General features: G+C 50.1%; 1 protein-coding gene across 1 annotated transcript; it reads right to left on the bottom strand.

Moving 5' to 3' along the window:
* Positions 1–11431: 11431 nt before the first annotated feature.
* Positions 11432–11857, bottom strand: TNP2 (transition protein 2 (during histone to protamine replacement)). The gene has a single exon (XM_006776304.1). It carries the CDS (start codon positions 11855–11857, stop codon positions 11432–11434), a length of 426 nt encoding a protein of 141 aa, XP_006776367.1.
* Between the last annotated feature and the right edge of the window lie 14623 nt (positions 11858–26480).

Genomic DNA, 26480 nt, shown 5'->3' with positions numbered 1-26480 from the left:
AGATGTAACAAGACAACAGGACACAGAACCTAGCCAGAGAACATGGCAAAAGATCCTGGACAGAACCTGGCTACAGAACTTGGCTGGAGAACCTAGACAGAACATGGCAGGGGAACCTGGATAGAACCTGGTGACCGAACCTGGACAGAACCTGGCGATCGAACCTGGCTGGAGAACCTAGTGAGAGAACATGGCTACAGAACCTGGCTGGAGAACCTAGACAGAACTTGGCTGGAGATCCTACTCAGAACCTGGCTGGAGATCCTGGCTAGAGGAACCTAGCTATGATGATCACCTGAACACTGCCTCCATGTCATTCCTTCTTCACTGACTCCGTCCACACCTTTGGGGACCCCTGGACCTGCTGGAGTTGGACCCCAACAATTTTATATATTTAAATGCCATTTAACAAAGAAAAATCAGCCAAAAAAATGAGTTCACGTGTCACCTCTGACACGCATGTCATAGGTTCACCATCACTGCCTTAGACTATTGAATTGGTGTACACAATCCAACCTGTCTATTTTACAGATAGAAAAACTGAGGCTAAGAGGGGGAGTCACTTGTCCAGGGGCATACAGCTTAGATGGGGCAGAGCCAAGATTCATACACAGGGTATTGGACCACTTCCTCTTCTGGAAAAAAAAGTAGATGCCAAAGAAATCAGAGATTCATTTGGATCCTGAGCCTGCCTAGGGAGGAGTGGGCACAGGTCTGCCAGCTTTCCTCTCATTTATAAGCTGTTGGCATCCAAGCCTCTGTCTTGCCCTTTGTGGCTTTGGGCACCTTTGAGTCCTGCAGAACGGAGGTATCCCTTCCTCTAACCTGTCCAGACCCAGGTTGTGCAAGCATGGTGAGTCAGGCCCCTGTTGGTAAACCCACGTGGGTTCTCTTCATTGCCAACATTGACGGTTACTATAGCTTTGTTTTCATTTTCTAAAGTTCTGATTTCAAAACGAAACCAAACCTAGATGCCAAAAAGGAAAAAGAAATACGCTGGTTGACAAACGTCTGCCTCCTGGGTCATTCTTTCTGGAGGCCTGGTGCTGGGCTCACAGGAAGTTAGGTCGCCTGGGAGCCTTGAGGAGCTCAGAATCTACAGCAAGCCTGGGCTGCATGTGGACTCCAGGCCTACTGCTCCCCAGATGGGGGATCCCCAGAGGGCATGCAACTGCCCTCTCTAGACCTCATTTGACCCATCTGCAAAGTGGGCTCTGGAACTTTAGGCCTCATAGAGCACCAGTGCATGGAAAGCCTGAAGCAAATGCCAAGCACAGAGAACATGCTCAGCACAAGTGACTTCTTATAACAGGGCCAGCCGTGTCCACAACTTGCTGGGCCACAGCCAGACATGTGGGATGGTTCTCCTCCCCCACTTGGCCGGCCCCGGAAACCCAGGAATAAGGGACCCGGCCCTTGGAGCTCAGTTTTGCAGTTTTTCTTTCCAGCGTTGACAAAGTCCTGCTGGGAAAAGCAGTCCCTGGTTAGGATGTGTCATCCTGAAAGTGCTCTCTGCCCCAGTGCTCCCCAGCCCTCCTTCTCTTCTGATACGTGGGGCAGACAAGGTTCCGTGCCTCTGAGGAGCCCTGAACTGTGGGGTTTAGAGCATGGATTCTGTTATCAGCTGGCCTGGGTTTAAATCTGTCACTTAGCCCTAGCTGGTTTGGCTCAGTGGATAGAGCATTAGCCTGAGGACTGAAGGGTCTCAGGTTCAGTTCCTGGCCAAGAGCACGTACCTTGGTTGCAGACCGGAACCCTAGCCCTGGTTGGGGCACATAGAGGAGGCAATCAGTTGATGTGATGTTTCTCTCTGTCTCTCCTCTTCCCTTTTACTCTCTCTAAAAAAAAAAAAAATCAATGGAACCCTAGTCAGTTTGGCTCAGTGGATAGAGCATCGGCCTGCGGACTAAAGGGTCCCAGGTTCGATTCCGGCCAAGGGCATATGCCCAGGTTGTGGGCTCGATGGAGGCAGCCAATCAGTGATTCTCTCTCATCATTGATGTTTCTCTCTCTCCCTCTCCCTTCCTCTCTAAAATCAATAAAGATATATATTTTTAAAAAATCCTTGGGTAAGGATTAATAACAACAACAACAAATCTGTCACTTAATGAGCATGTGGCCTGGGGGAGGCTTTAGATCAAGGGTCCTCAAACTTTTTTAAACAGGGGGCCAGTTCACTATCCCTCAGACTGTTGGAGGGCCGGACTATAGTTTTAAAAAAACTATGAACAAATTCCTATGCACACTGCACATATCTTATTTTGAAGTAAAAAAACAAATGTTTTTGGCGGGCCGCATGTGGCCCGCAGGCCGTAGTTTGAGGACCCCTGCTTTAGATTCTCTGTGCCTCCGTTTCCTTATCTTCAAGATAAGGATAATAAGGTATCTGCGTCACTTCTTTGGTGTTTATTGAGTGCCTGCTGTCTGCCAGGCACTGGGAACTCAGGTCTTCCGGCAGAAGTAGGGGAGACAGTGAGTTCACAGGGTTTTTTCAGATCAAAGTGCTCTGGGGGAAATAAACAGGGAGAAGGGAGCCACAGGTGTTTATGGGGTGGAGGAGGAGTGAGCTAAAGCAGTGCGGGAAGCCTGTTGGAGGTGGTGACATGGGAGTGGAGGTCTTTCTAAAAGTGGGTAATGAGAAGTCCAAGTAGAAAGAAGAGCCAGTGCTGAGGCCCTGAGGTGGAGGGAGGAGCATGCTGAAGGGTCAGGGGTGAGTGCAAGGTGAGGCCTAAGGCTTGGCCAGCCGAGGGGGCAGGGTCTTGCTAAGAGGAGAGAGGGGTTTGGATTTCACCCTGACTGCAGGAAACAACCCTAAAAGCCCAGGAGACACTGCAGGATTGAGTGTAGAAAGAGAGAAAGAGCCCTCTGGCTGCTGACCTTTTAGACAACGAGAACTTTAGCCATGATGACCTTCAATATTGACCTTGGGACATACCTTATGACTGTCCCTGACCATCCCCTACCCAGGCCTGGAATGTCACTCTAACCCCTGAAATGGGTGTAAAACCCCCTACGGGAGAGCTGGGGCACTCATGCTTTGTAGGTGAGAGCACTGCTCTGGGAGTCCAAGGCCTGAGTTCTGGGGTCAGTCGTTATTCCCCAGGAGACCTTGGGAAGGGAATCACCATTTGCTGGCGACAACTTTTTGGTATGTTGTCTTATTTCCTTTACCTCATGGTTCTGGAAATTATGTGGCACCATTTACCAGATGAGAAGCACGCCCCAGGGAGCTGATGGAACATGGTGGCTGTGTTTCGGGGAGCCCTGCTTCCGTGTGTGTAGTAGACCATAGCCCCTCCCAGCAGCAGGAAGATCATGTGCTACAGCGGGGGAAGGGCTGTGCAGCTGGGGACACGTGAGTCCAAGGGGAAGGTTCTCCTCTCGGACAGAGGAAGCCGAAGGGCCAGGGAGTGATGACATGAGCTGGTGGCTGAACTCCAGCGTGATGACAAGACTGGCTCCTTGGCAATCCTGGGAGACTTGATGAGAACCGTGCGGCAGGCCTATTCATTCCCATGTGACAGGTGAAGAAAAGGGAGCTTGATCGGAGATCATGTGAGGTAGCTGGTACTAACCAGCTTTCAGAAAGCAGTCACTATTCTTGTGTTAATAACTCCAGAATAGGAGGGGCGGGGAAGAGGATTCCTGAGAGCACTGGTTGTGGAGTCCAGACCCCTGGTTCCGGCCCCTGCTCCCCACCCCCACCCCATCAGCCTGTGCCTTCAGGCACATTGACTTAAGCCAGTGGCTCAAAGAACTGTCACAAAGCCCAAGCTGGCAGGCCCAGTGCCTTTTCATCAGCAAATCCCTCAGGACCTTGCTTGAGCCTATTTATTCTATTTTTACATACTATTCTAATAAGCTGCTCTGGTTCCCACCCTACCCTATCCCAGAAGTGGCAAGTTAGGTGTCAGCAGCTGACAGCAAGGAGCAGTTACCTTTGGCAGTTGACATAAAGGGGAAAAAGAATTTGCACAAGCTATGAGATGAGACACAAGAAGCGACACAGCAGGCCGGGGGTGCTGAGAGTCGGGGTTGGGGGGCGGGGACAGGAATGCTCCTCAGCTCAGGGGCCCCTCACTGTGAGAAAGCTGTTGAGAGTGGCAGGTACTATGGTGAGAGGTTGAATTCAGCCTGGTTCACTGTGAGGGGCCATCTCGTTTCAGGGCACAATGACCAGCAGCAGACTTGACAATGGCCCATGACGTGGCGAAGCCCAGTGTCTGCTGGTGCAAGAGGGGGCCCCTGGCCAAGCCGGCAGGGCCCTGAGCAGGATCCGGAGGTTAGTGATCCTTGACCTGAATTTTAAAGAACAAGTGGGACTTAGCCCAGGCAAGAGAAGGGAGAGCACTCCGGGCAGAGCATGACGCAGGCACAGGCCTGGAGACAGAAAACGGAGGACCTGAGTGGCAAGCGGCAGGAGATGAGCTGAAGGTAAGCAGGAGAGATACTCAGTGCCACCATACTGGTTTATAGGCAGAGGCTTGACTCGGGAAAGGCAATGGTTGGCCCTGGGGCATGAGTCCTGGGATAAATCCTACTTGGTCATGGTGTATGATCTTTCTGATGTACTGCTGGATCCGATTTGCTAAGATTTTGTTGAGAATTTTGGCATCTATGTTCATGAGGGATATTGGCCTGTAATTCTCTTTCATTGTGTTGCTTGACCTGAATTTTAAAGAACAAGTGGGACTTAGCCCAGGCAAGAGAAGGGAGAGCACTCCGGGCAGAGCATGACGCAGGCACAGGCCTGGAGACAGAAAACGGAGGACCTGAGTGGCAAGCGGCAGGAGATGAGCTGAAGGTAAGCAGGAGAGATACTCAGTGCCACCATACTGGTTTATAGGCAGAGGCTTGACTCGGGAAAGGCAATGGCTGGCCCTGGGGCATGAGTCCCTCTGGGGAGAGCCTTGCCAAGACCTTCAAGCCCAGAAAGTGACCGATGCCATTGGCTTGAGAGAAGATAGCACTTTACAGTCAGAGTTTATTCAACATTCTTGTATTACCTCTTTTCAGTGTCAACAAAGCTTTGCTGAACACCTACTAGATCAGTAGCTCTCAACCTTCCTAATGCCGCTACCCTTTTAATACAGTTCCTCATGTTGTGGCGACCCCCAACCATAAAATTGTTTTCGTGGCTACTTCATAACTGTAATTTTGCTACTGTTATGAATCGTAATGTAAATATCTGATATGCAGGATGTATTTTTATCGTTACAAATTGAACATAATTAAAGCATAGTGATTAATCACAAAACAACATGTAATTATATGTGTGTTTTCCGATGGTCTTAGGCAACCCCTGTGAAAGGGTTGTTCGACCCCCAAAGGGGTCGTGACCCACAGGTTAAGAACCGCTGTACTAGATGCTTCATTGATGCTCTGCTCCCCCCCACCTCCAAATTTATTTTTTTAATTCCTTGTGTAAAATAATGAAAGCATTTCCCTTCCCCAGATGTAACCCCAGACACCAGCTTGGTCTGTGTCCTTCCAGATCTTTTTCTATGCATTCGCATACCTGCATTTCCCCCCATAAGAATACAGTGTTGCTTTGTATATAATTTTTCCTCTGTAAATGTTATATCTTTCTCCATCTGCCCTTTTTACCCAATAACATATCCTGGCAACCTGGGTAGACTACATATAGATCAACTTCATTCTTTTTTTAAAAAACTGCATGATATTTTTATTTATTTTTATTTTTTTATGTAATACTCTTTGTAATAATTTAAGCAATAAAAAAAAGTTATCAATAGCATACTGCTGGGGTCCAACCCCAGCAGGTCCAGGGGTCCCCAAAGGTGTGGACAGAGTCGGCTAAGAAGGAATGACACAGAGAGAGTGTTCAGTTGATCAGCAGCCTAGCCAGGATCTCTAGCCAAGTTCTGGTCAGGATCTCCAGCGAAGTTCTGGTTAGGATCTCCAGCCAGGTTCTGTAGCCATGTTCCCTCGCTTGGTTCTCCAGCCAGGTTCTGTCCAGGTTCTCCAGTCAGGTTCATTCACCAAGTTCTAGTCAGGTTCTCTTGCCATGTTCTATCCAGGTTCTGTCTCTAGGTTCTGTCTGCATGATATTTTTAAAAAGGCATCCTCAATGTCCATGCAGCCATCCCCTGTGGATGGGCACATAAATTGTTTCTAGTTTTTTGCTCTTACAAACAGTGTGGCCCTGCACCTCCCCAGACAAGGTCTTGGCACACATGTGAGAAACACTGTGTATACTTTAAACACCAGTAGACACAGTCAGTTGCCCACCAATATGCCTGTGCTGTCACCCTCTCCACAGTGGCACTTGGCCACGTCCACTTCCCTGTGCCTGCACGAGTACTTGTTATTATCAAGCCTTTTCCATTTTTGTCCACTCAACAGGTACATAAGTGGCATCTCATCGTTGCTTTAATGTCCACTCTTTCATTTATTCAACAAATATTTACTGAACTCCTAATATGTGCAGGACTGTGCTAAGTACTAGGGATGCAGCAATCAAGAATAGCCTGACACCTTGGACCTCTTCACAAAGCATGAGGTGCAGATTCCAGCTCAGAGAGGTTAGGAGACAGGCCTGGGATCAGCCAGAGAGGGAATGAGGGAGCAGGGAGTTGACTCTAGGTCTGGGTGGCTACAGAGTTTAAGGTATTTTTCCTCCTGAATTGTACCTCAAATGGGCACCTCAACCCAGGCTCTGCAGCCTCTTCCCTGACTGCCCCTCCTCCCCCTCCCCCAGGACTGCTGGGACCCCCAGTGACATCTAGGGCCTGCAGGCGTGACAGTGCCCAGGCAGCTGAGCGGACAATCCTACCACAGGCAGGGCTGTGTCTGTTTCCCAGACTTCACCTCACGCTAGTATCCCCCGAAATTAACCATTTGAAAGGCAGCTAGGTCACTTTCAGAATCTGTATAGCCTCAGTGGCTGAGTTGGGTGTCTGTTTCCTGAATTTGGGTTTCTAGCAGGCCTGCCCCCAAACTATTGTCACCCCACCCCAAACCAAGTAAGTGAAAGAATGAATCTGTGGTTTGACGTTTTTCCTCTTGTCATCATGTGTCTGACTGTAAGAGGGTGTGTGTGTGTCTGCAAGTGCTTGCTTGAGTGTTTCAGTGAGTGGGGAGGGATGTGAGAGCCAGCCTGTCGATATGGGCATGGGGGGCCTGTACTTGGGAACCCTCATGTGAACCTAGGCCACTGTGTCCAAGTGGGTTTGAACGGCAATTTCTTGGTATAAGTAACTGGATATCTGTGTTTGTGCCACCATTTATTCTGCTTGTTGATTTTAGGGAAATGTGGGGTTAAAGATGGGTTTGTAAACCACACATGTGACCCAGTCTGTCTGCGTCCCAGTCCACTTCCTCTTATTATAAAGATCATTTCTCTATAATAGAAGCTCTTCTGCCTTCAGTGATCTTATTATAAAAGGACACTGTTCAGGGAATAGGGAGGTCCTTTGGTGAGTGGAGCTCAAATTCCCTGACCTTATCCTCTGACCTCTATCTCTATCTCCTCCCTTAAACATGCTCTCCAGAAGGACTTCCCAAATTCCTTTCACTGTGATGTGAAAGACAATCATGGGATTATGTGGCTTTACATTTTTAAATAGGAACCAGGAGGTTTGGGGCAAAGGATGAATCTCTGATCTTAGACATGCCTTCTTGGAGACCTTGATCAAATCATTTCACCTGAATCTCACCTCATTCATCTGCAAAATGGAACAGTAATGCCTCCTGCTGAGGGCGTGTGGATTAGGTGGAAATATTTTATGTCAAAGCATCTGGCATGGCTCAGTGGTTAAGCGTCCTCCTATGAACCAGGAGGTCACTTTCAATTCCCAGTCAGGGCACATACCTGGGTTGCAACTCAGTCCCTAGTGTGGGGCATGCAAGGAGGCAGCTGATCAATGATTCTCTCTCATTGATATTTCTCTCTCTCTGTCTCTCTCTCTCTCTCTCTCCTTTCTGAAATCAATTTAAAAAATGTATTTTTAAAAAACAGCATCTGGTACTTAGTAGGTGCTCAGTAAATGGTCACTTCTCCAGCCTGTTTTGGCCCTACCCCACACTTGCAGAGGAAACATGGTATCAACCTGGAACATTTCCCTGCTGTGAGGGGTCAAGGGACGCACTGAGTGCGGACTGTATCCCAGACCCTCTGCGAACCCCAGTGACCCCAATAAGGGCGACACTAGTGTCCCATTTTATAGAGGAGGAGACTGGGGCACAGAGAGAGGAAATGCCTTGCTAAGGTCACACAGCTGAGCTCTGAAAGAGGACCTTCCACTGTATGTCACTGCCTGCCCTGCAAAACTCACTTTCTTTTTTTATTGAGCTATAATTGACATATTATTACTTATAATGAAATATTATATATGTTATGAAATCACCACCACAATAAGGCCCCCTTTTCAGTCCCTCTCCCTCTACTGCAGACACCCCCCTCATTTCCACACCTGTCCCATCTTCCACCTCCACATGTTGCACCTCGTTCCTTCTGCCCAGATGAAACACAGAAGGGAATAAGCAACCGTGTGCCGGCGCTGGCCTAGGTGCTTTTACACGCCTTGGGTTGCTGATGGCCTGAGGTTGGAGCCATTACCTGCTAGACAGATGAGACAAGCAAATCTCAGAGCCAATGTGACCAGTCCGAGGTCCCCCAGGTAGAACTGTGGGAGCCAGTGTACACTGGGGCCTGACCCTAAAATCAAGGCTTGTGAGTTTTGAAGATAATTTACATGGGACTCTGACCATTCCTTAGTCCTTTTATCTGGTAACTAGCATTTCTTTTTAAAAAATATATATTTTATTGAATTTTTACAGAGAGGAAGGGAGAAGGATAGAGTTAGAAACATCCATGAGAGAGAAACATCCATCAGCTGCCTCCTGCACACCCCCTACTGGGCATGTGCCCACAACCAAGGTACATGCCCTTGACCAGAATCGAACCTGGGACTCTTCAGTCCACAGGCTGACGCTCTAGCCACTGAGCCAAACTGGTCAGGGCTAGCATTTCTTTTAAAAATGTTGTCTGGCACTTTTATATGCCCTATTAATAATAGCAAAGCGCCATTGAGTAACTACTGTGTGCTGAGCCTAGAGACCACTCACACACATGATCTCATTGAACCCTCCAGCCACCCAGCAAGAGACCCAATTTATAGACGAGAAGCTTTCTCTTGGCAATTGATCTAATCATCTAATGACACAGCATCTTATCTCCTAATTCATTTGGAAGCTATGTGCCTGTAGGGCTCTCTCCACCTTTGTTTTCCCCCCTAGCACTTAGCCCAATGCCTATATAAGTAGGTGCCCAGTAAATGTTTGCTGGACTTGACCAGTGGTTCAGTGGTTAGACCATTGGCCCAATCACCAAACAGTTTCCTGTTTGATTCCCAGCCAAAGGCACATACCTGGGTTGCAGTTCGATTCCCAGCCCCTGTCCGAGCGAGTTTGAGAGGCAAGCAATCAATGTGTCTTTCTTACATTCATTCTCTCTCTCTCTCTTTCTCTCTCTCATCTTTCCCCCTCCCTCTCTCCCTTACACTCTAAAAAAATCAACGGGAAAAAATATACTCAGGTGAGGATTCACAACAAGAAATGTTTGCTGGACGAGGAACTCACTCCCTCATCCCATCTGTATTGGAGCGTTCCAGTGCCGCCCTACAGTTCCTCTCTCCTGGCCCCACCCTACCAACGGCTCTTCCTCTTGTCCCTTCTGTCCTCTATAATCCAGCCTCCACACAGCAGCCACCACCATCGTTAAATACTGTACCTATCAGGCCTTGTCCAAGTTTTCCAGCCTGCAAACCCCTGCAAAGCCTGGTCCCTCCTGGCCTCCCATCTCCTTTCCCGCCACCTGTACCCCGGTACCAGCTACCCCAGGCCTTGGAAGACCCCAGGCTTTTTACACGTGCTCCTTCCTTGGCCTGGAGCCCCACCAGAGCTGCTCTGCTTGATGTTGCCTTGCTCCCTTGATACAGCTTATTGTGGCTGGCAATGTATGTTCTTTCTCTGGACAGAGAAAGGGCTAGTGTGTCCTCACCCAGGCCCTGAACACACTTGGTCCCTTATTAAAAGTTGGTTGAAACAAGTGAGGCACACAGCAGGGAAATATGAGCTAGGGTAAACCAGGATTCAAACTGGATAAAATGCACATTTCTAACCCCTCTTCCCACCTGTCCCCTATGCTCCCGGGCTGCCTACTGCATGCGGATCACATGAACAGTGTGTGGGCCCAAGGGCATCCCATGTGTGTGCACACACTTGTGTGCATGAATGTGGGAGCATGTAGGGCTAAAGAAGGCTCTGCACAAACAGGGTGTTGTCTACTTCAAAGGCTTCTTGGTGTCTCCACCCCCCATTCATTTCTGCCCCTGTGCTGGCATGGCTCCTTCCACTTTCATGAGGTCTCATTACAAGGCATGTCCCTGCTCCCTCGGCAACCTCTTTTCTGCTTTGTGCTACCAAACCCGGCCCCAAAACACATGACACCTTTAGTGAAATAAAAATGCCAACACAAGGAAAGTCATCCCGTGTACAAGCTTTAATCATTGTTGCGTAGAAATCACTTGTAGTAACACGTTCCTGCAAAAAGTTCGACTTCCCTCTAGCATTCCACGCACGATGGTGTTTCTCATTTGGGTGAAACCGACACAGGAACAAGCCATGGAGTGCGATCTCAGTTTATTTCCGCCCTAAGTGATAGGAACAAACAGGAAAGGGACCCTTTAATAGTTGTGCTTCGTGAAGTCACTAACCCTCTCCTTCGAGTCTTGGACTTCTCATTTGTAATCAAATATGGGCATGGATAGAGCATAGACTGTGGTCAAGTTCCTTTTGACCCATGTGAATCCATCCATTCCATCCACTTAAAAAGACGGCGTGAAAAATAAAAAGACTGGGTGACTCATGACTCATCCATGAATCACCCAGTCTTTTCATCCAACATTCATTTAATTCTTTCAACTATATCCAGGCTACCCATCTATTGAAACTTCATCCATTTGTTCATTAAATTCATCCATCCAGTTAACCATCCATCAGTTCACCTGCCCATTTATTTATCCACAGTGATCTAATCATTCACACACCTAGTCAATTAATCAGTTCACCATCCATATCCTTCCAACCATATCCAAACTTTCCACTCATTCAACTCCATTCTTCTATCCATCCACCAATCCACTTAACCAGTTAACCCTCCTATCACTCATCTCTCTACCTAACCACACTTCTAATGAACTTATCCACCCAGCTCCCATCCCCCATCCATCCTACCATTTAGTTAACCTGCCACCTATCTGTTTTTCTAATCAACCCATCCAACTTATTGGAAGAACTAGTCCAGAAATGTACCATATACACAACTGCCATAGTTTCTTCTCCCTCTTGGCTTGGAGGTTGCAGCCTTCACCTCACTGCCCCCCAACGTCCAGCTGGGCAGCCCCTCTCACCCTTCCCCACCTGCGTGCACAGTACCTGAGCTTCGCCTCTTTGTTTTGTGCGCCTGCTGTCTCCTGTTGACCACCTTCCTCTTTTTCACTTGTCCTCCCAAGTTCTTTCTGTTCTTGGTGTTGCTGCAGGAGTGGGTGGGGGGCCTCATGGGGCAGTGGCGGGAGTGCATGGTGTGTTTGGGATGCCTTGGTGGCGGGCTGGGGCTTGGACTCTGGTTTTGGTGCCCGGGTGGGCTGCGGTGGCCGGTTGGGCTTTTGCTGGAGACCCGGCCTCGGCTGCAACTCTGGCTCCGGCTGCAGCCATGGCTGCAGTTCTGGCAGTGGTGGCTGCAATTGCACTGGTTGCAGGTGTGGCTTTGGGGCCGAGAGTTGCTATGGGGCTGGGTGTGGGTGATGGGAGGGTTCTGTGTCTTGGTGTCCATAGGAGGCCACTTGTGGGGGGGGCAGAGGCTGCCTCCTCCTCCTCCTCTTCTTCCAGCACACGCAGCTTTGCAGAGTCCCTAGCACCCTCCGGTTATATAGTTGGGCCCAATTGTGATGGCACAGACCATGGGGGTGTAACAGATGTGGCCTGGTTGGGACAAAGCCCCCTAACCCTTACACTAACCCCTAGGGCGGGGCCAGTTTCAAGGGCCCTCTGGAGTAATCCCATCTGTTGGTTAAGAGTAGGGACCCTTGGGTCAGATTGAGCTGGATCCCCATCCCAGATCTACATTTTCCTTTCCTTATGGGTCACTCACCTGGGCTTTCATCCCTCCAAGTCCCAGTTCCCTGTCTTTGTAGAATGGGGACAATAAGAATGCCCATCTCTTAGGGATGCCAGACAAATTAAATGAGAGAATCTGTGTCCAGCAATTGGCTCAGGGACAGCCCACAGAGTTCAATAAACATTGCTAACATTCCAGCTCTTTTCTTACTCCTCCTAGCCGCTTAGAGGCCAGGGCACAGTCCTGACCTCAGTGGTTGATAAGATAGATACCTAGAGCAAGGATAGATGGGTGGGTAGGTGGATGGTGAATGGATTGGATGGCTTATGGGATGGATGAATGATAAGAGTAATGGGAGTGGTCCTGGGGGCTGCCTGGCAAGCCCACCTCCCAGGCAAGATTTAAATTCTGGAGATTTAGTGCAAGGTTCAATCCCAGTGTGTGCTGATAGCTATCTAGGGTAGGTCACTTCGGTTTGTGAGACTTCCTTATCTGACAGAGGGATGTCATTCCTTCCTTCCTGGTATTCTTGTGAACCTGAAGTGCCTGTCAAGCCACAGGAGGCACTTTGGAACCCTCTTCCTCCTTCAGATTCCTGCCTCCTGACCCCCCTCTCCCACCCCCTCAGGAAGCCTCACCTACAGTAGGAATCAGGCCCGCCCCACTCGGATCTCCAGGCACCTATGGAAGAAAGCTCAATCGGTTTGCACACGAGACCCTGTGAGCACATAGCAGCCCAACCCTTCCCACGCCTTGGCCAACACCCTTGGGCTTAGCTCTTGGCCACTCTCAGCCTGCACTTGCCCCTTCTTCCCCATGAAACTCCTTCAGTCTCCATCTCCCCTCCCCTGGCAGGCCCCCCAGCCCACATCTACTTCTCCTTCTCTGTCCTCATGCACACTTTGACTCTTGTTATGAGACTTTACTATCATCTGCTTTTATTACAGTTTATTTCTTAATAAGTTTGTCACATCATTCAAGTGACAACTGCCCTCATTAATGGGCACTTTCTATGTAGCTGTGCTTGGGGCAACCCCTCCCCCCTTCTAGGCAGCTTTGTCCTTGAGTCTCACAGGGAGCCTTTGTAGTGGGTTGAATGGTAGCCCCCAAAAGATATGTCCAGGTCCTAACCCCAGAACCGGTCAATATGACTATTTTGAAAAAGCATTTTTGTAGATATAAGAAGAGTGTATCTTGGTTATTAAGTGGGCCCTAATCCAATCACAGATGTTCTTTTTTTGTTAATCCTCACCTGAGGATATTTCCTCTTCCCCTCCCCCCGCCATTGATTTTTAGAGAGAGTGGAAGGGAAGGGAGGGGGGGGGAAGAGAGAGAGAGAGAGAGAGAGAGAAAGAAACATGGTTGGTTGCCTCTTGCACATGCCCTAGCCCAGGTCAGATGGAGCCCAAGACACTTCAGTCTGCAGCCCAACGTTCTAACCATTGAGTCAAACTGGCCAGAGCACAAGTGTTCTTATAAAACAGAAGAGAAGACCCACGGGGAGAATAGACCACATAGAGTCAGAGGTAAAGATTAGAGTTATGCAGCCACAAGCCAAGGAACGCCTTGAGCTGCCATGAGCTGTACAAGGCGAGGAAGGATTCCCCCCTGGGACCTCTGGGGGAGAGGGGGATGGCTCAGCTGACTTCTTGATTTCAGACTTTGGCTTCCAGAATGAGAGAGGATAGATTTCTGTTGTTTTAAGCCATGAAGTTTGTGATCATTTGTTCCAGCAATCCTAAGAAACGAATGAACCCCAGAGGCCGGCATGACTGTTACATTTTACAAAGAGGGAGCAGACTCAGAGTCACAGATAGTGGCAGAGCCAGGATCCAAACCCAGGTCTGCCCCGCTCCCCGCCCCACCCCCCCCATCCAGCCTTATGGTCACTGAGGGGCCTGAGGGGATTCCAGAGGCACATGCGGCCCTGTTCTAATGGCCGTGCCTGGTGTGGGCTCAGTGGGCTGGTCGGCCATGCTGTGCTGATTCCTTCTGGGTCCTCCCCCCACCCCCCACACCTCCACTGCTGACTCCCCACTTCCACATGCCCGAGTGTGTAGAAGGACGGCGACTGTGTTTTGTTCATTCTAGAGCCCATAGTGACCACAGAAGGGGCTTGACAAATATTTGCCTAAATGGGCAGGTGGATCTCTGGGGCTTAGATAAAAGGAAGAAACTGGATGACTGAGTCACTGGGTCAGGGGTATGGGTAGGAATCCGTTAAGACTTGTAGACAGTGGGGCCTCCTGCTTTGGACATCACTTGCCCTCTGCCATCTGCAAGTCTTAACGGTGGCTTCCCCTCTGAGTAACCCAAGGCCTCCTTACCCCTAACACTCTCCCCCTCCCCCAAAAGTAGCTGAGGGTTCCCAGGAAATACTGCCACTCCCTCCCCCAACAGCCCTGATCAGGATTCTACTCAGCCAAGTGACTGGTGCTTGGGGGCCAACTGAGGGCAGAGGGTGGAGATCACATGTCATTTCTTCACGTGCAGGATGGACGACAGGGTGGCCAGAGTAAGTGGACACAGGGCCTGGGTTTTATATCTGTGTCTGGCAGCTTTTCTGGGCTTCCTTTGCCTGTGGCTCTCATGAGGACATAGCCAAACCCCTTGATAAAGGCAGACGTGAGCCTCTGAGTACGGGTGTCACCTTGAATATGAGGGTGGCAACGGAAGAATCACCGGCTGAGGACTAGGACCCACCACATACTCTGACCCCAAAACCAGGGCCAGTGAGGCAGTGGAGCCAGCAACAATACTGTCCTGGGCCCACCCAAGGCTTCAGTTAATTCTCCCAACCCACTGACTAGGGGGCACTACTCATCTCACCCTTACCCAGGGAGGGGCAGGCCAAGGCTCACAGACAGACCGTGACTTGCTCAAGGTCACAGCTCACAGAAAGAAGTTGATTCCTGGTGTGCTGAACTCCCAAGCCAGCACTCCATAACAAGACCGCCGTGGCTAGGACAGCAGGGTGGGGGCTTTGCTGAGGGAGCTTACACTGTCCCCTCAGGCACACTCAGCCTGTGTGCTCTCCTGCTCCCCCTCTGGCCCATTACATGTACACCCCCAGAGAGGGGACTGGCTGAGATGACTTTCCTGCCCAGGCGACCACATTTTTGCCCCCTAAAGCAGGGGAGGGTGGAGGAGAAGTCACAGGGAGTGGACCTGGTGAGAACTTCTGGTTGGATGTCAGGAGCAGGGTGTCACCGACTCCTGCTCTTCAACCTCCCTAAACACACTCACATACACACATGGGCATGCACACACTACACACGCACACATACACAGGGGCACACGCACAGTACCACAGGCACAGGATTGAGGAGACCAGGGAGGAGGAGAATTCCTTTGGAGACTTTATTGGCTCTTTTCTGAAAGTTCTTCTCGCTGGAACAGCAGCAGGCACCTCTTCCTGGGTCGTCATCGGGGGTCAGGAGTGCGTCTGCTTGGGCTCGGGGCTCTGCTGGGCCACAGAGTCATCTTCAGAGCCTTCCTCCTGCCTCTCAGGCTCCATCAGCAGCAGTTTGCCCTGTACTGGGAGCTCCTCTTCCTCCTCCTCTTCTTCTCCCTCCTCCTCCTCCTCCTCACCCTCTGAGGACAAGGAGAAGTTATCTTGGCTCACGCAGGCCACGAGCTTCTTCATGGAGGATTCGTGGCCCCGGCTGTGACCTGTGCCTAGCTTGGCACAGTGGGAACCCATGCCTGCTTTGGCTGCCTCTCCAGACTGGGCGAGAAGGCCTCTGGGGGGAGAAGTGGGGGGCTGTGGGGGTTGTAGGCAGGGCGCTGACATCACAAAGGTGCCCTGGAGTTCCCCACCCTCGGATACCTGAGCCTTGACGCCTGACTCAAACCTCCGCCACCAGCAGCCCCACTGAGCGCTAACCACCTACACAGCAGGGCAGAGGCAGAACACCAGGCCAGTGCCGATGCTGCCTCCCCCTGCCAGGTTGCCCCCTCCATCGGGCCTCGTTTGCTCTTATAAAAGTCCCCCTTTGAGCTGGGATGGCAGTTGGGGATAGAATTTCCAGAAGCAGGAGAGTGCGCAGACTCCTCCCCACGTCCGACATACCCAGCCTAGGAGAGCTGCTGACAGAATGTGACAATAGGTCAGAATAGTGGCTCCCTTTGGGGGCTGGAGACACAGAGGAGCCTTGTGTTAGGAAGGGCTGGGAATGTTCACTTTCTTGACCTGGGTGGTGCCTACACAGGTGTACTTAAAGTCTGTGTCCTCTGTGTAAGCCACACTTCTGTAAATCTAGCGAAAACCCTTCTCTTTCCTGTCCTCCAAAAATCACCCTTTAAAGGCAGCACTCCTAAGCTTTTTGGGTCATGAGTCTCTCTAGCTACACATACCCACAGGACACAATTTCAGCAGGGGAGGGCTGAGTGAAGTCCCCTTGGTATCCATTTTCCAACATGCAAATCAACGTTTGCCAGTGTTCTGTCCCAGATCCTTGGTGGCTATGATAATCTGAATAATGACCCCTTGGGGATCTTTTTTAAAAAAACTATACTTTTTTTTTTTTAATTTCAGAAGAGAAGGGAGAGGGGGAGAGAGGAACATCAATGTTGAGAGAGAATCATTGATCAGCTGCCTCCTGCACACCCCCTGCAGGGGATTGAGCCCACAAGCTGGGCATCTAACTGTGGCCTCCTGGTTCCTGGGTTGGTGCTCAATTACTGAGCCACACCAGCCAGGCCCCCCTGGGGATCTGGAATGGGAAGATTACCCTGAGTTAGGTGGGTGAGTTCTAAATGCAATCACCAGGGTCTCCGTGAGGAGGCAGACATTTCACAGAGGCCGCCTTGTGACCACAGAAGCAGAGACTGGAGTGCTGTGGCCACAGCCAAGGAACACCAGGATGACAGAACCACCAGAAACTAGGAAGGGGTGAGGATGGGCTTTGCCCTGGAGCCCCCAGAGGGACTGCAGCCCTGCTGACTGGTACACAGGGTCCCATCTCAGAATCTAGTGGCCCACAGCCTCACACCAATCCACCCCTTTCCTTTTGTTTCCTCTATGCCAGACCTTCCCATCTCCGCATACTTTCCCAAGCTACCCAACACATCCTTAAGGTTCTTTAAGTTAGAGAGCCTGGCCTTAGAGACCCCTGCAGATGGGGATGACAAGGAAATGGGAAGATCAGGGTGGAACATGTGGCCTTTAGCATCATAAAAGGCAAACCCAGGCACAGGGTGTCACAGGTAACACACTATGCCTGGCTCCTGGGAGCACTCTTCTGAACTCCCTGCCCTAGCCCCAGCCTCTTACCTCCCCAAAGAAGGGAAGCCATTTGTATCGTTTGCATAAAGGAGACCCTGACAAGCCAGCAAGTTTCTTATCTCAAGCTTTATTTGGCAGATGACTTTCGCTCATTTTACTCAAGAACTTATGGGCTCAGGGTTTGGGCATCCAGCATGGAGGGATTGCTGTGGTCATGTGAGGTGGTTCCTTGTCAGGTGACTTTTCCTTGATTTCCAACCAGGTGTGTGATGGGCCCAGGAAGGTTTAGCGGCACCTTCTGTATCTTCTCCTTCTGCAACCTTTTGGAAAAGAGAGTTCTAGTCATAGGGCAATTCAGAGAACCTGGGTGGGATTGGGGGTTGGGGACTGTCAAATGGGGTGGGATCCCAGGGTATCATGAGCCTCCCGCTGCCCTTCTGGACATGGCCTGGAGGTGTCGGGTGCCCAGAGCGTGTAGGACTGGCCAAACCTCTGCGGCGCCTCCTGCGCCTGCAGCAGCGTCTCCGGCGTCTCCGGCACGAACGCCGCCGCCTTCTGTGGATCCTGTACAGCCGCCTCCGGGAGCAGCGCCTGCGTCTGTAGCGATAGCAGCCTCTGAGTGTCCTCCCAGCCACCTGGCCGTCCTCCGCATTCGGATCCTGCTCTTGCTCCTGGCCTTCCTGCTGTGGGCGTTCGCTCAGACTCCTCGCGCTGTGTCGGACCATTGTGACTGCAGGTCAGGCGCTTAGGTTGAGGCTGTCGCTGGCTTTGGGGGCAGGGAGGAGGGCTGAGGCCTGCCCACCTGCTCTTGCTGTTAGTGTTGGTCTGGTCTGCCGGCAGCTCTTTGGGCACTTGTATATAAGGTGGCCCCCCACTATGACTTGGCAGCCCCACCCCACCATTGTCCTCCCCCTGGCTAGCTCCTCTGTGAAGAAAACAGAGCCAGGGTCCACAGCCAGCAAGCCATCCCTTCCCGATCCCTTGTAGCAGGCGGGACTTTAAAAACCTTTTCTCGTCCAAATCTAAGCCCTTCTCTCATCCAGCTGGTGGGAAGCCCCACGTAGCCATTTCTGAAGTTTCCTCACCACTGAGAGGCTGCGCCATGGTCTGCGTGGGACTTCATTATTGCTTTTCTATCCAACAGTGATCTAGTGGTTACTGTATGCCAGGCATTTCATTCATTTACTTTCATACATTCACTCATTTACTCCTCACAGTTACAATCCCCATTTCCAATGGAGAAACTGAGGCACAAAGCAGTTAAATGACTTGTTCAAGGTCACTCTGCAAATAAGGGGCAAGGGTGAGCTTCAGAGTCTATGCCCTTGCCTCCCCCGCCTTCCCACCCCTCTCACTATACAGAGATGATCCCATTAAAGCAGAATCAGAATCATAGCAATTGGTTTCCCTTTAATAGACAGAGATGTCTGACCATGCCCTATTCCCTGAGCTTTCTGGGTGAGTTAAGGATCTGGAGATGGGAACTCATCCTGGGTTATCCTAGGTGAGTTCAAATGTAGTGACATGGGTCCTTAAAAGTTGGAAGGAGGAGGCAGGAGAGTCACAGGAAGAGCTTTGAAGATCCTAGCCCAGCCGTGGGCAAACTACGGCCCGCGGGCTGGATCCGGCCCGTATGAAATGAATAAAACTAAAAAAAAAAAGACCGTACCCTTTTATGTAATGATGTTTACTTTGAATTTATATTAGTTCACACAAACACTCCATCCATGCTTTTGTTCTGGCCCTCCGGTCCAGTTTAAGAACCCATTGTGGCCCTCGAGTCAAAAAGTTTGCCCACCCCTGACCTAGCCACTGGCTTTGAGATGGAGGTGGGGGTTCTCAGAGTTGGCGAGAACACGGCCCAGCCCACACCTTGACTGCCCAGCCCTGTGAGACCCCTTGTGGACTTCTGTAAGATAATAAATTTGAGTTGTTGTAAGCTATGAAGTGCGTGGCAATTTGTTACAGTGGCCATAGGAAACTAATACAGAGGCTTAATTTCGCCCGGTGTTCATATGCATTAAGGGGGCTGGGTATGGGAAGCCATATCGCCTGGCTGGGTATAGGAAGCCATCTAGCAACTGGGGTAATGGAAGCAACTTCAGGTCCCCATTTAATGCCCTCACTTGGAAAGACAGTGTTGTCCATGCCTATGTTGCAAGGTTGGTATGGGGCCTGAAAGTGAATGCAAAACACCTGTACACCATGATGCCCGAAACATGCAGATCATGGCCATGTTTCGGAGGTTCTCGGTGGCCCTGTCACTTTAGGGAATAGAGCCTCAGCCGTGGGCTTTGCCCTGCCACCATCAGATTGTGAAATGAGCCAAGTAGGCCGATGTCCAAAGTGTCTTGTGAACCACCTCCACATCATCCTGGGGTTTCAAGCCCTCAGTGTATCATGTGGGTCAAGTGGGTAAACCAGATGGTCAGGTTACCATGTTGCTTCCTTCATAGGTTAAATGTGAAAGCTTAGTTCAACTGCCACCTGGGCATCACTGTACCCAGTCCGAGGGGAGCTTTGGGCCAAAAACTGTGGGCACTTTGGGGACTAGTGGGATATAGGGATGAGCTAGAGCTGGTAAATGTTTACCTGGCTCTCTGCCACAGGGGCAGGGGAGAGCAAGTCCTGATTTGTAGCTTTTGCATGAATTTCTGTGGTCCGTTTCAAGCTGCCAACAGAAGTCATGGAGCACAGTGTTGGGGAGAGATGCGCTCAGAAACAGCATGGCTCGGCTCCTGTCCCCACTGGGGGAACCTCTAAAGGGGTGGTTGGGGAGGCAGCTGTTGATTGACTTGGTAGTCAAGAGTTTGGAACAAGATTTAACGTGACAACTGTCACTCATGTCCCCTCTTCCTGGCATCCTCAACCCCTCTCCTGAGTTTTTTATTTACTGGTGGTCCATGCACATTAAAAGGGAATTAGAGGAAATATTTCAATATTGCTATTTGCCCTTTATAATAGAAGTATCAGAGATGAAAGAAAATTAGTAAAATGTATATGAAAATCTTCCTCCTGTCAGAGTCTGGGGCATGCTGCAAGACCCAGAGTCAAGTCCTCACACACCCGCGTGCACCTCGAATCACACGAGACCCAGACCTGGCCAGCCCCATCCCCATTGGGTGAGATCCAGACCCTGCTGCCCGACCCCCATCAAGCCCTGCCGGGCGGAGGGGGAGCAGGGGGGGATACCGGTGTGCAGCCTCAGGGCCCCAGTCAAGCCCTACCGGGTGGGGGGCATGGCCTGCAGCCCCCCATCAAGCCCCACCGGGCAGGGGGTGCAGCCTGAGATCTCCTGTCAAGCCTTGCCAGGTGGGGAGGGGGGTGCGGAGCCTCAGGTCTCCCACCCTGGCCTGGTGACACACAGCCTCAGGTCCCTGCTGATTGCTCGTTATCGCTCATTAAGGGAATCCTGCCTCTGCTCCCTGGCGCCAGGGGGCGTGTGTGACCTCAGGTCCCCTGGCCTGGCGCTGGGGCAGGGGACATGGCCTGAGGTTCCCCCATCAAGCCCCACCGGGCAGGGGGTGCAGCCTGAGGTCCCTTGTCAAGCCCCGTTGGGCCGGGGGTACAGCCTCAGGTCCCCTGCCTCAGCCCAGTACCACGCAGCCTCAGGTCCCTGCTGATCGCTCATTACGGCTCATTATGGGAACCCTGCCTCCGCTGTGTGTGTAGCCATCTTGTGACGGCGTGACGGAGTGAGGGTCTTTATTATATATGATTTTAAAAATATATATTTTATTGATTTCAGAGAGAGGGAGAGGGAGAAATAAGAAACATCAATGATGAGAATCATTGATCGGCTACCTTCTGCACACCCCCTGCTGGGAATCGATCGAGCCTACAACCCGGGCATGTGCCCTGACTGAGAATCAAACCTTGACCTCCTGGTTCATGGGTCAAAGCTCAAACACTGAGCCACACTGGCTGGGCATCCCCCACTTTTTTAATCCCCAGCCCTCCTCTTCCCTGAACTCCCTTCTCAAAGCAAAGACATAAGAGTGGATTTATTTTTTCAACATTTATTGACAGGCGGCGTTGTTCGTTAGCAGGCTCCTGTTCCATGTTCACTTCATTGAGATGGTGGCATGTTCACGGTGTAGCAGCAAGAGGGTCTTGTAGCCGGTAAAGCTGAGGCAGAGTGTGTGGACTCGCTAGCTCGTGCCTTTAGCAGCTTATCTTCTTCTACACCTTGAGTAGCGGCGGCAGCACACTGGGGAAGCAAAATGGAAAGAGAACATTTTAGTTGGCAGAACCCCCCAGTTCTGCCCTGCTCTTTTGTGACTTGTGAACCCAGATAGGGACCCCTTTTACCTCTTCTCCTCCTCCTCCTCCGGCAGCAGCGCCTCCTTCGTCTGTAACATCTCCTTCTCCGGCGGCGGCATCTGCTCCGGCTGCGGCAGCATCTGTATCTGGCCATGATGCTGGGTGGAACTGGCCTAGATGCCCAGGAGCAGGGTCACCACCTTGGCTGAGCCAGCCAACCTGTGAGCAGGTGGAACTTTGTGGGCTGTGAACCAGGGGCTGGTCCTGGGCCTCTTATAGACACCAGGGGGGCCTGGGCATTGTGAGGTCGCAGAGGCCTGCGCCTCTGACCAGGGCCAGAACTGTCCTGCATCATGTCCATATATGGGCATGTGGGAGGCCCTTGGTGAGGGTGGGTGGGGCTGCCCGGGTCACCAGCCACAGATAATCACTCATTCAGTGAAGTCACAAAGTATTATTGAGTACCTTACTAGGTGCCAGATTCTGGACGAGGTGTCAACATACAGTGATAAATAAGGCAGACATGTTCCTGCCTAATAAACTTTCTAACTACAAAAAACACCAATGAAATAACCTCATAGAATAAATGTAGTTGTGGTAAATGCTGACAAGAGAAACTTCAGATTTTTATTGGGGTATGTGTTGGGGGGAATTGAGGCCCCAGGAAAGCTGCTTAATGAAGTGCTGGTGAAGTGAATTCCTAAAGGACGAATTGGAGGAGGGAAAAGCATCTGGGAGAAGGAAACAGCTGGTACGAAGTTGTGAGGCAGCATGGGATGTGTGATTCCATTTATAGGAAGTGTCCGAAAGGGAAATCCATAGACAAATCAATTGGTGGTTGCGGGAGTGGGGGGGATGGGGAGTGACTGCTTAGTGGGTACAGGTTTCCTTCTGGGGTGATGAAATGTTTTGGAACTAGAGAAAGGTGATGGTCACACAACATTATGAATGTACCAAAGGCCGCTGAATTGTTCACTGTAAGATAATTCCATGTTACGTGAGTTTTACCTCCATTGGAAAGTTCTGAGGCTGAAAGGTGCGTGGCAGCTGTAAGGAATCAGAGGCGGCCCACGGGGTGGGGCAGAGAGGCGGGCAAGATGGGGCCTGAAACGCTGAGCTTCCTGTGTTCGTTCCCACGTCCCCCAGGAGTTTTAGGGACACGGAGGGTACTAGATTTGGTTAGTTTTTTTTAAAAAAAAAATATTTTTATTGATTTCAGAGAGGAAGAGAGGGGAGAGAGAGATAGAAACATCAATGATGAAAGAGAATCACCGATCAGCTGCCTCCCGCACATCCCCTCTGGGAATTGAGCCTGTAATCTGGGCATGTGCCCCTAACTGGAATCGAACTCGGAACCCTTCAGTCCGCAGGCTGACACTCCATCCACTGAGCCAAACCAGCTAGGGCGGATTTGGTTAGTTTTATTTTTGTCATTTTTTCTTGTGTTTTTTAATTTTCACTTCAAAATTTTTTTCGTTCTTTTTATTGAATTCATCGGGGTGACATTGTAGATGTGGTTACTTTTAACAGCAAGCCAAAAGAAGTGATTTTTGGATAGAAGTTTTACATTTCACTTCAGCAGGCAGAGGAGGCTTGGCAGTGGTGAGTGTTCTAGTTTGGGGTGTCCACACCGGAGTGCTTAGGGATGATGGGCACCGTGACTGCCCAGTGCGCTGAAGTGATTCAGAAGAGGAGGAGGAGCAGTGCGTCCAGATCTACATAGAGAAAGGGGGAGGGCTGCGGTGAGGAGAGGGCAGCGGAGTAAATGGAACAGAATGTTAACTGACCAGAATGCAGGAAGGGGATTACCTTGAATAGTTCTTGCAACTTTTCTGTCACTTTGACATTATTTCAAAATAAACCATTAAATTAAAAACAAACAAAGAAACCAACAAACAAACAAACAAACAAACAAAAACATGAAAGGAAAAGGTGAGAGGCCTTCCAGGGCTGGTGCGGCGGCTCCTTTTATCTTTTAGCTCTGCCCTTAGCAAGCTCTTTCCACCCTCGATTGTCCCACAGTCCAAAACCCGGGCTCCGTGGGTGGTTTTGCAGTTGGTGTACTGCTCGAAGCTCTCAGCCTAGGCTTGGGTGGTTCAGAAATGCAGGCCCAGCACCCAGAGGCATGTGTCTGTCCACAGGAGCTGTCTTTTCTCCATTGGAATGCTCACAGTACAAGTCTTTTTCTAACTGGAACAAAAGCACACTAAGGGGTAGCCTGGGCCCTCCTGGAAATTCACCCCCATTTACTGTGGAAGGAAGTAGGAAGGAAGAAGAGGAGGGCATAAAAGGTGTCATTACCCTGTGAAGAGTTTCCCAGACACCCCACCCAGCAACTTCACCTCTGACCGTTTGCCTCACTGTGGGAACACCTTGCCCCTCAGAATAAAGCTGGGGCTCTTAGGAAGGAGAAAGGGGTCAGTGGTTAGTTAGGGAATTTGTACTCTGTCCCAGAGCGGGTACAGCCAGAAACTTCCAGAACCGTACCTCCAAACCCACAACAAGATAGGAAAACCATGAATTTGAAACTAAAGTCCACTGAGTTACTAAGAGGGCTGCACCAGTCACATAGTAGGTTAATAACACATTTACTTTGTTGATTCATGTCTAGATCAACTATAAATTATCACCCCCAATCCTGTAACCTTAGCACTTTTTAAAGTTAACCTACATGGTCCCGGAGGAGCCCCAAGAAATGGTAGAGTTTGGTATTTACCCTGTTTTACAGATGAGGTATTTGAAACGTATACACTGTATCACTCATTCATTCACATTTTTATTGAGCTTCTATTATGTGCCAGGCACTATTCTAGGCAGTGGGAATACAGCATGAGCAAGAGAGATGAGAGTTTTTGTCCCCCAAGAAGCTTGCATTCTAGTTGGGACAGATAGTATTCAAGTGAACAAATAAATGAACAGAAGACTTTGAAGTTTATCACAACTATGTGCAGAATCAGTTGATGAGCCAGAGAATGCCTGGAGGGTGTTGGGAGAGGCCTTACTGACATTTGAGCTGAGAGCTGATTGATGAGAGGGAGCCAGCTGTGCGAACTTGTGTTGAATGTGGGTGTCCCCATCGGGGAGAGAGCCAGTGGCCGTGCCCCACACAGTCATTCAGGGACCCCGGCACATAGCTTTCCCGCATGTCCTGTATGTTCCCATCCAGCCAGTTGGACGGAGGGAGAGAGAGTAGGAAAGGCCCCTCTGTTTCTTTACTGCCTTGGCCCGAAGTGACTCACTCCACTTCTGTTCCCGCATCATTGGTGAGCTAGTCATATGACCCTGTGGGACACAAGGAATGCTTGGAGGTCAAGTCTGTAGACTGTTGCTTCCCAGAAATGTCATCTGTGGAAAGGGGAGTGAGAATTTGGTGTACTTCTCTCCCTCTGCCATAGAGCGGAAGGGACACGAGCTGGCGGTGGGCAGAGTGGCTGGCAGGGCATAGTATGACAAGGAGGCCTGAGAAGGCCACTCTGTGGAGGGGACGTGTGAGCTGATGACTTGGCTGATGGGAGTAGTCTCTTGGTTTGAAGACTGTGCAGGGGGACAGGAAGAAACTTGGAATGAAAGATGCCCCCTATGGCTACAAAAAACAAGTTTTGGCCTTCCAGTTTAGTGGGGGAGACAGGCATTAATCAGATCATCACAGAAATAGTTATAAATCTTGGAAGAGGAGGCCCTTGGAGCTATAAGGTGGGGGATTTGGCCTAATCTGGAGTCGGGAGGACTGAAATGTTGCGGGTTTACTTGTTCTAGCAGCTGGCTGTTACCCTAAATAATCCAGCACTCGTCACTAACTGATACTCATTGTGTTCATTGTCTCCAAGTAGAATGTAAGTTCTGTGAGATCGGAAACTTGTGTTCACCATGGCAATCCTGTAACAGTAATCAGTACGTAAACCAAATATTTATTGAAGAACTAAATGATAGATGGATGCTTTGTATGAGTTCTTTTGTTGTCACTTTTTAAATATTAAATCATGATATCGTATTTGATTTTTGAAATGTTACACACCCTATCCCTTCCCTCTGCCCTGGTTCTGAGTCCAGCCCCAAGCTGAGAAATGGCGCTAACCACCAAGACTCCAGTAATCTCAAACACATGCAGAACTTCCAGGCATGTCAGGAGGATGGGTGGTGCTATCCCCGAGGTCCTGGTTGGTCAGTCACAGGGTGTGTGGTCTCCCACACCCCACATTTGTGATATCACAGTGGCCCCCCACAGCCATCTTAAGGGGAGATGTCACCAAAGAAGTGAAGGCAGAGGTTGGAGCCAGGCAATTAATTCTCAGGATAATGAGAGGACAATTTAGCAATAAGATGACAATGTTTCTAATGTGCCATCACACCCCAATTCCACAGCTAGGAATCTGTCTTATAGAAATTCTCACATGTGTTGATAAAGGTGTGTGTAAGAGGGTGTTCAACGGAACATTGTGGGAAGAAAATGGGCAGTAACAGTGTTCATCTTAAGGAAATGGTCAGTTGTTACATCCATGTTGCAGAACAGCTCAAGCCATTCAGAAGAACATGGTAGGGAGGGGGGTGCACCAAGAGGGGAGGAAGTCCACAAATCTCCACACTAAGCAAGTTACTAAAATGTAGGGCATCATCCCATGTTCATGTTTGTAAAACATTTTTGTCAATGTTCACATATGCCTAGGGGAGAGTCCAGAATACAATACATTGATTTAGCAGTGAAGAGCGGAATTGTGGGAGGTTTATCTTTAGATTTTATTGATTTTGATTGGACATTTTTATTTTTTAAATTATTTATTGTTTAAAGTATTACATATGTCTCCTTTCCCCCCATTGACTAGCTGTTCCCACCCCCCAGGAAGTTTTTGC

Source organism: Myotis davidii, unplaced genomic scaffold (assembly GCF_000327345.1).
Source record: "Myotis davidii unplaced genomic scaffold, ASM32734v1 scaffold209, whole genome shotgun sequence".
NCBI classification, from domain to species: domain Eukaryota; kingdom Metazoa; phylum Chordata; class Mammalia; order Chiroptera; family Vespertilionidae; genus Myotis; species Myotis davidii.
Note: the sequence above shows the minus strand (reverse complement) of the source record. Positions and strands in the feature narration are given on the sequence as shown.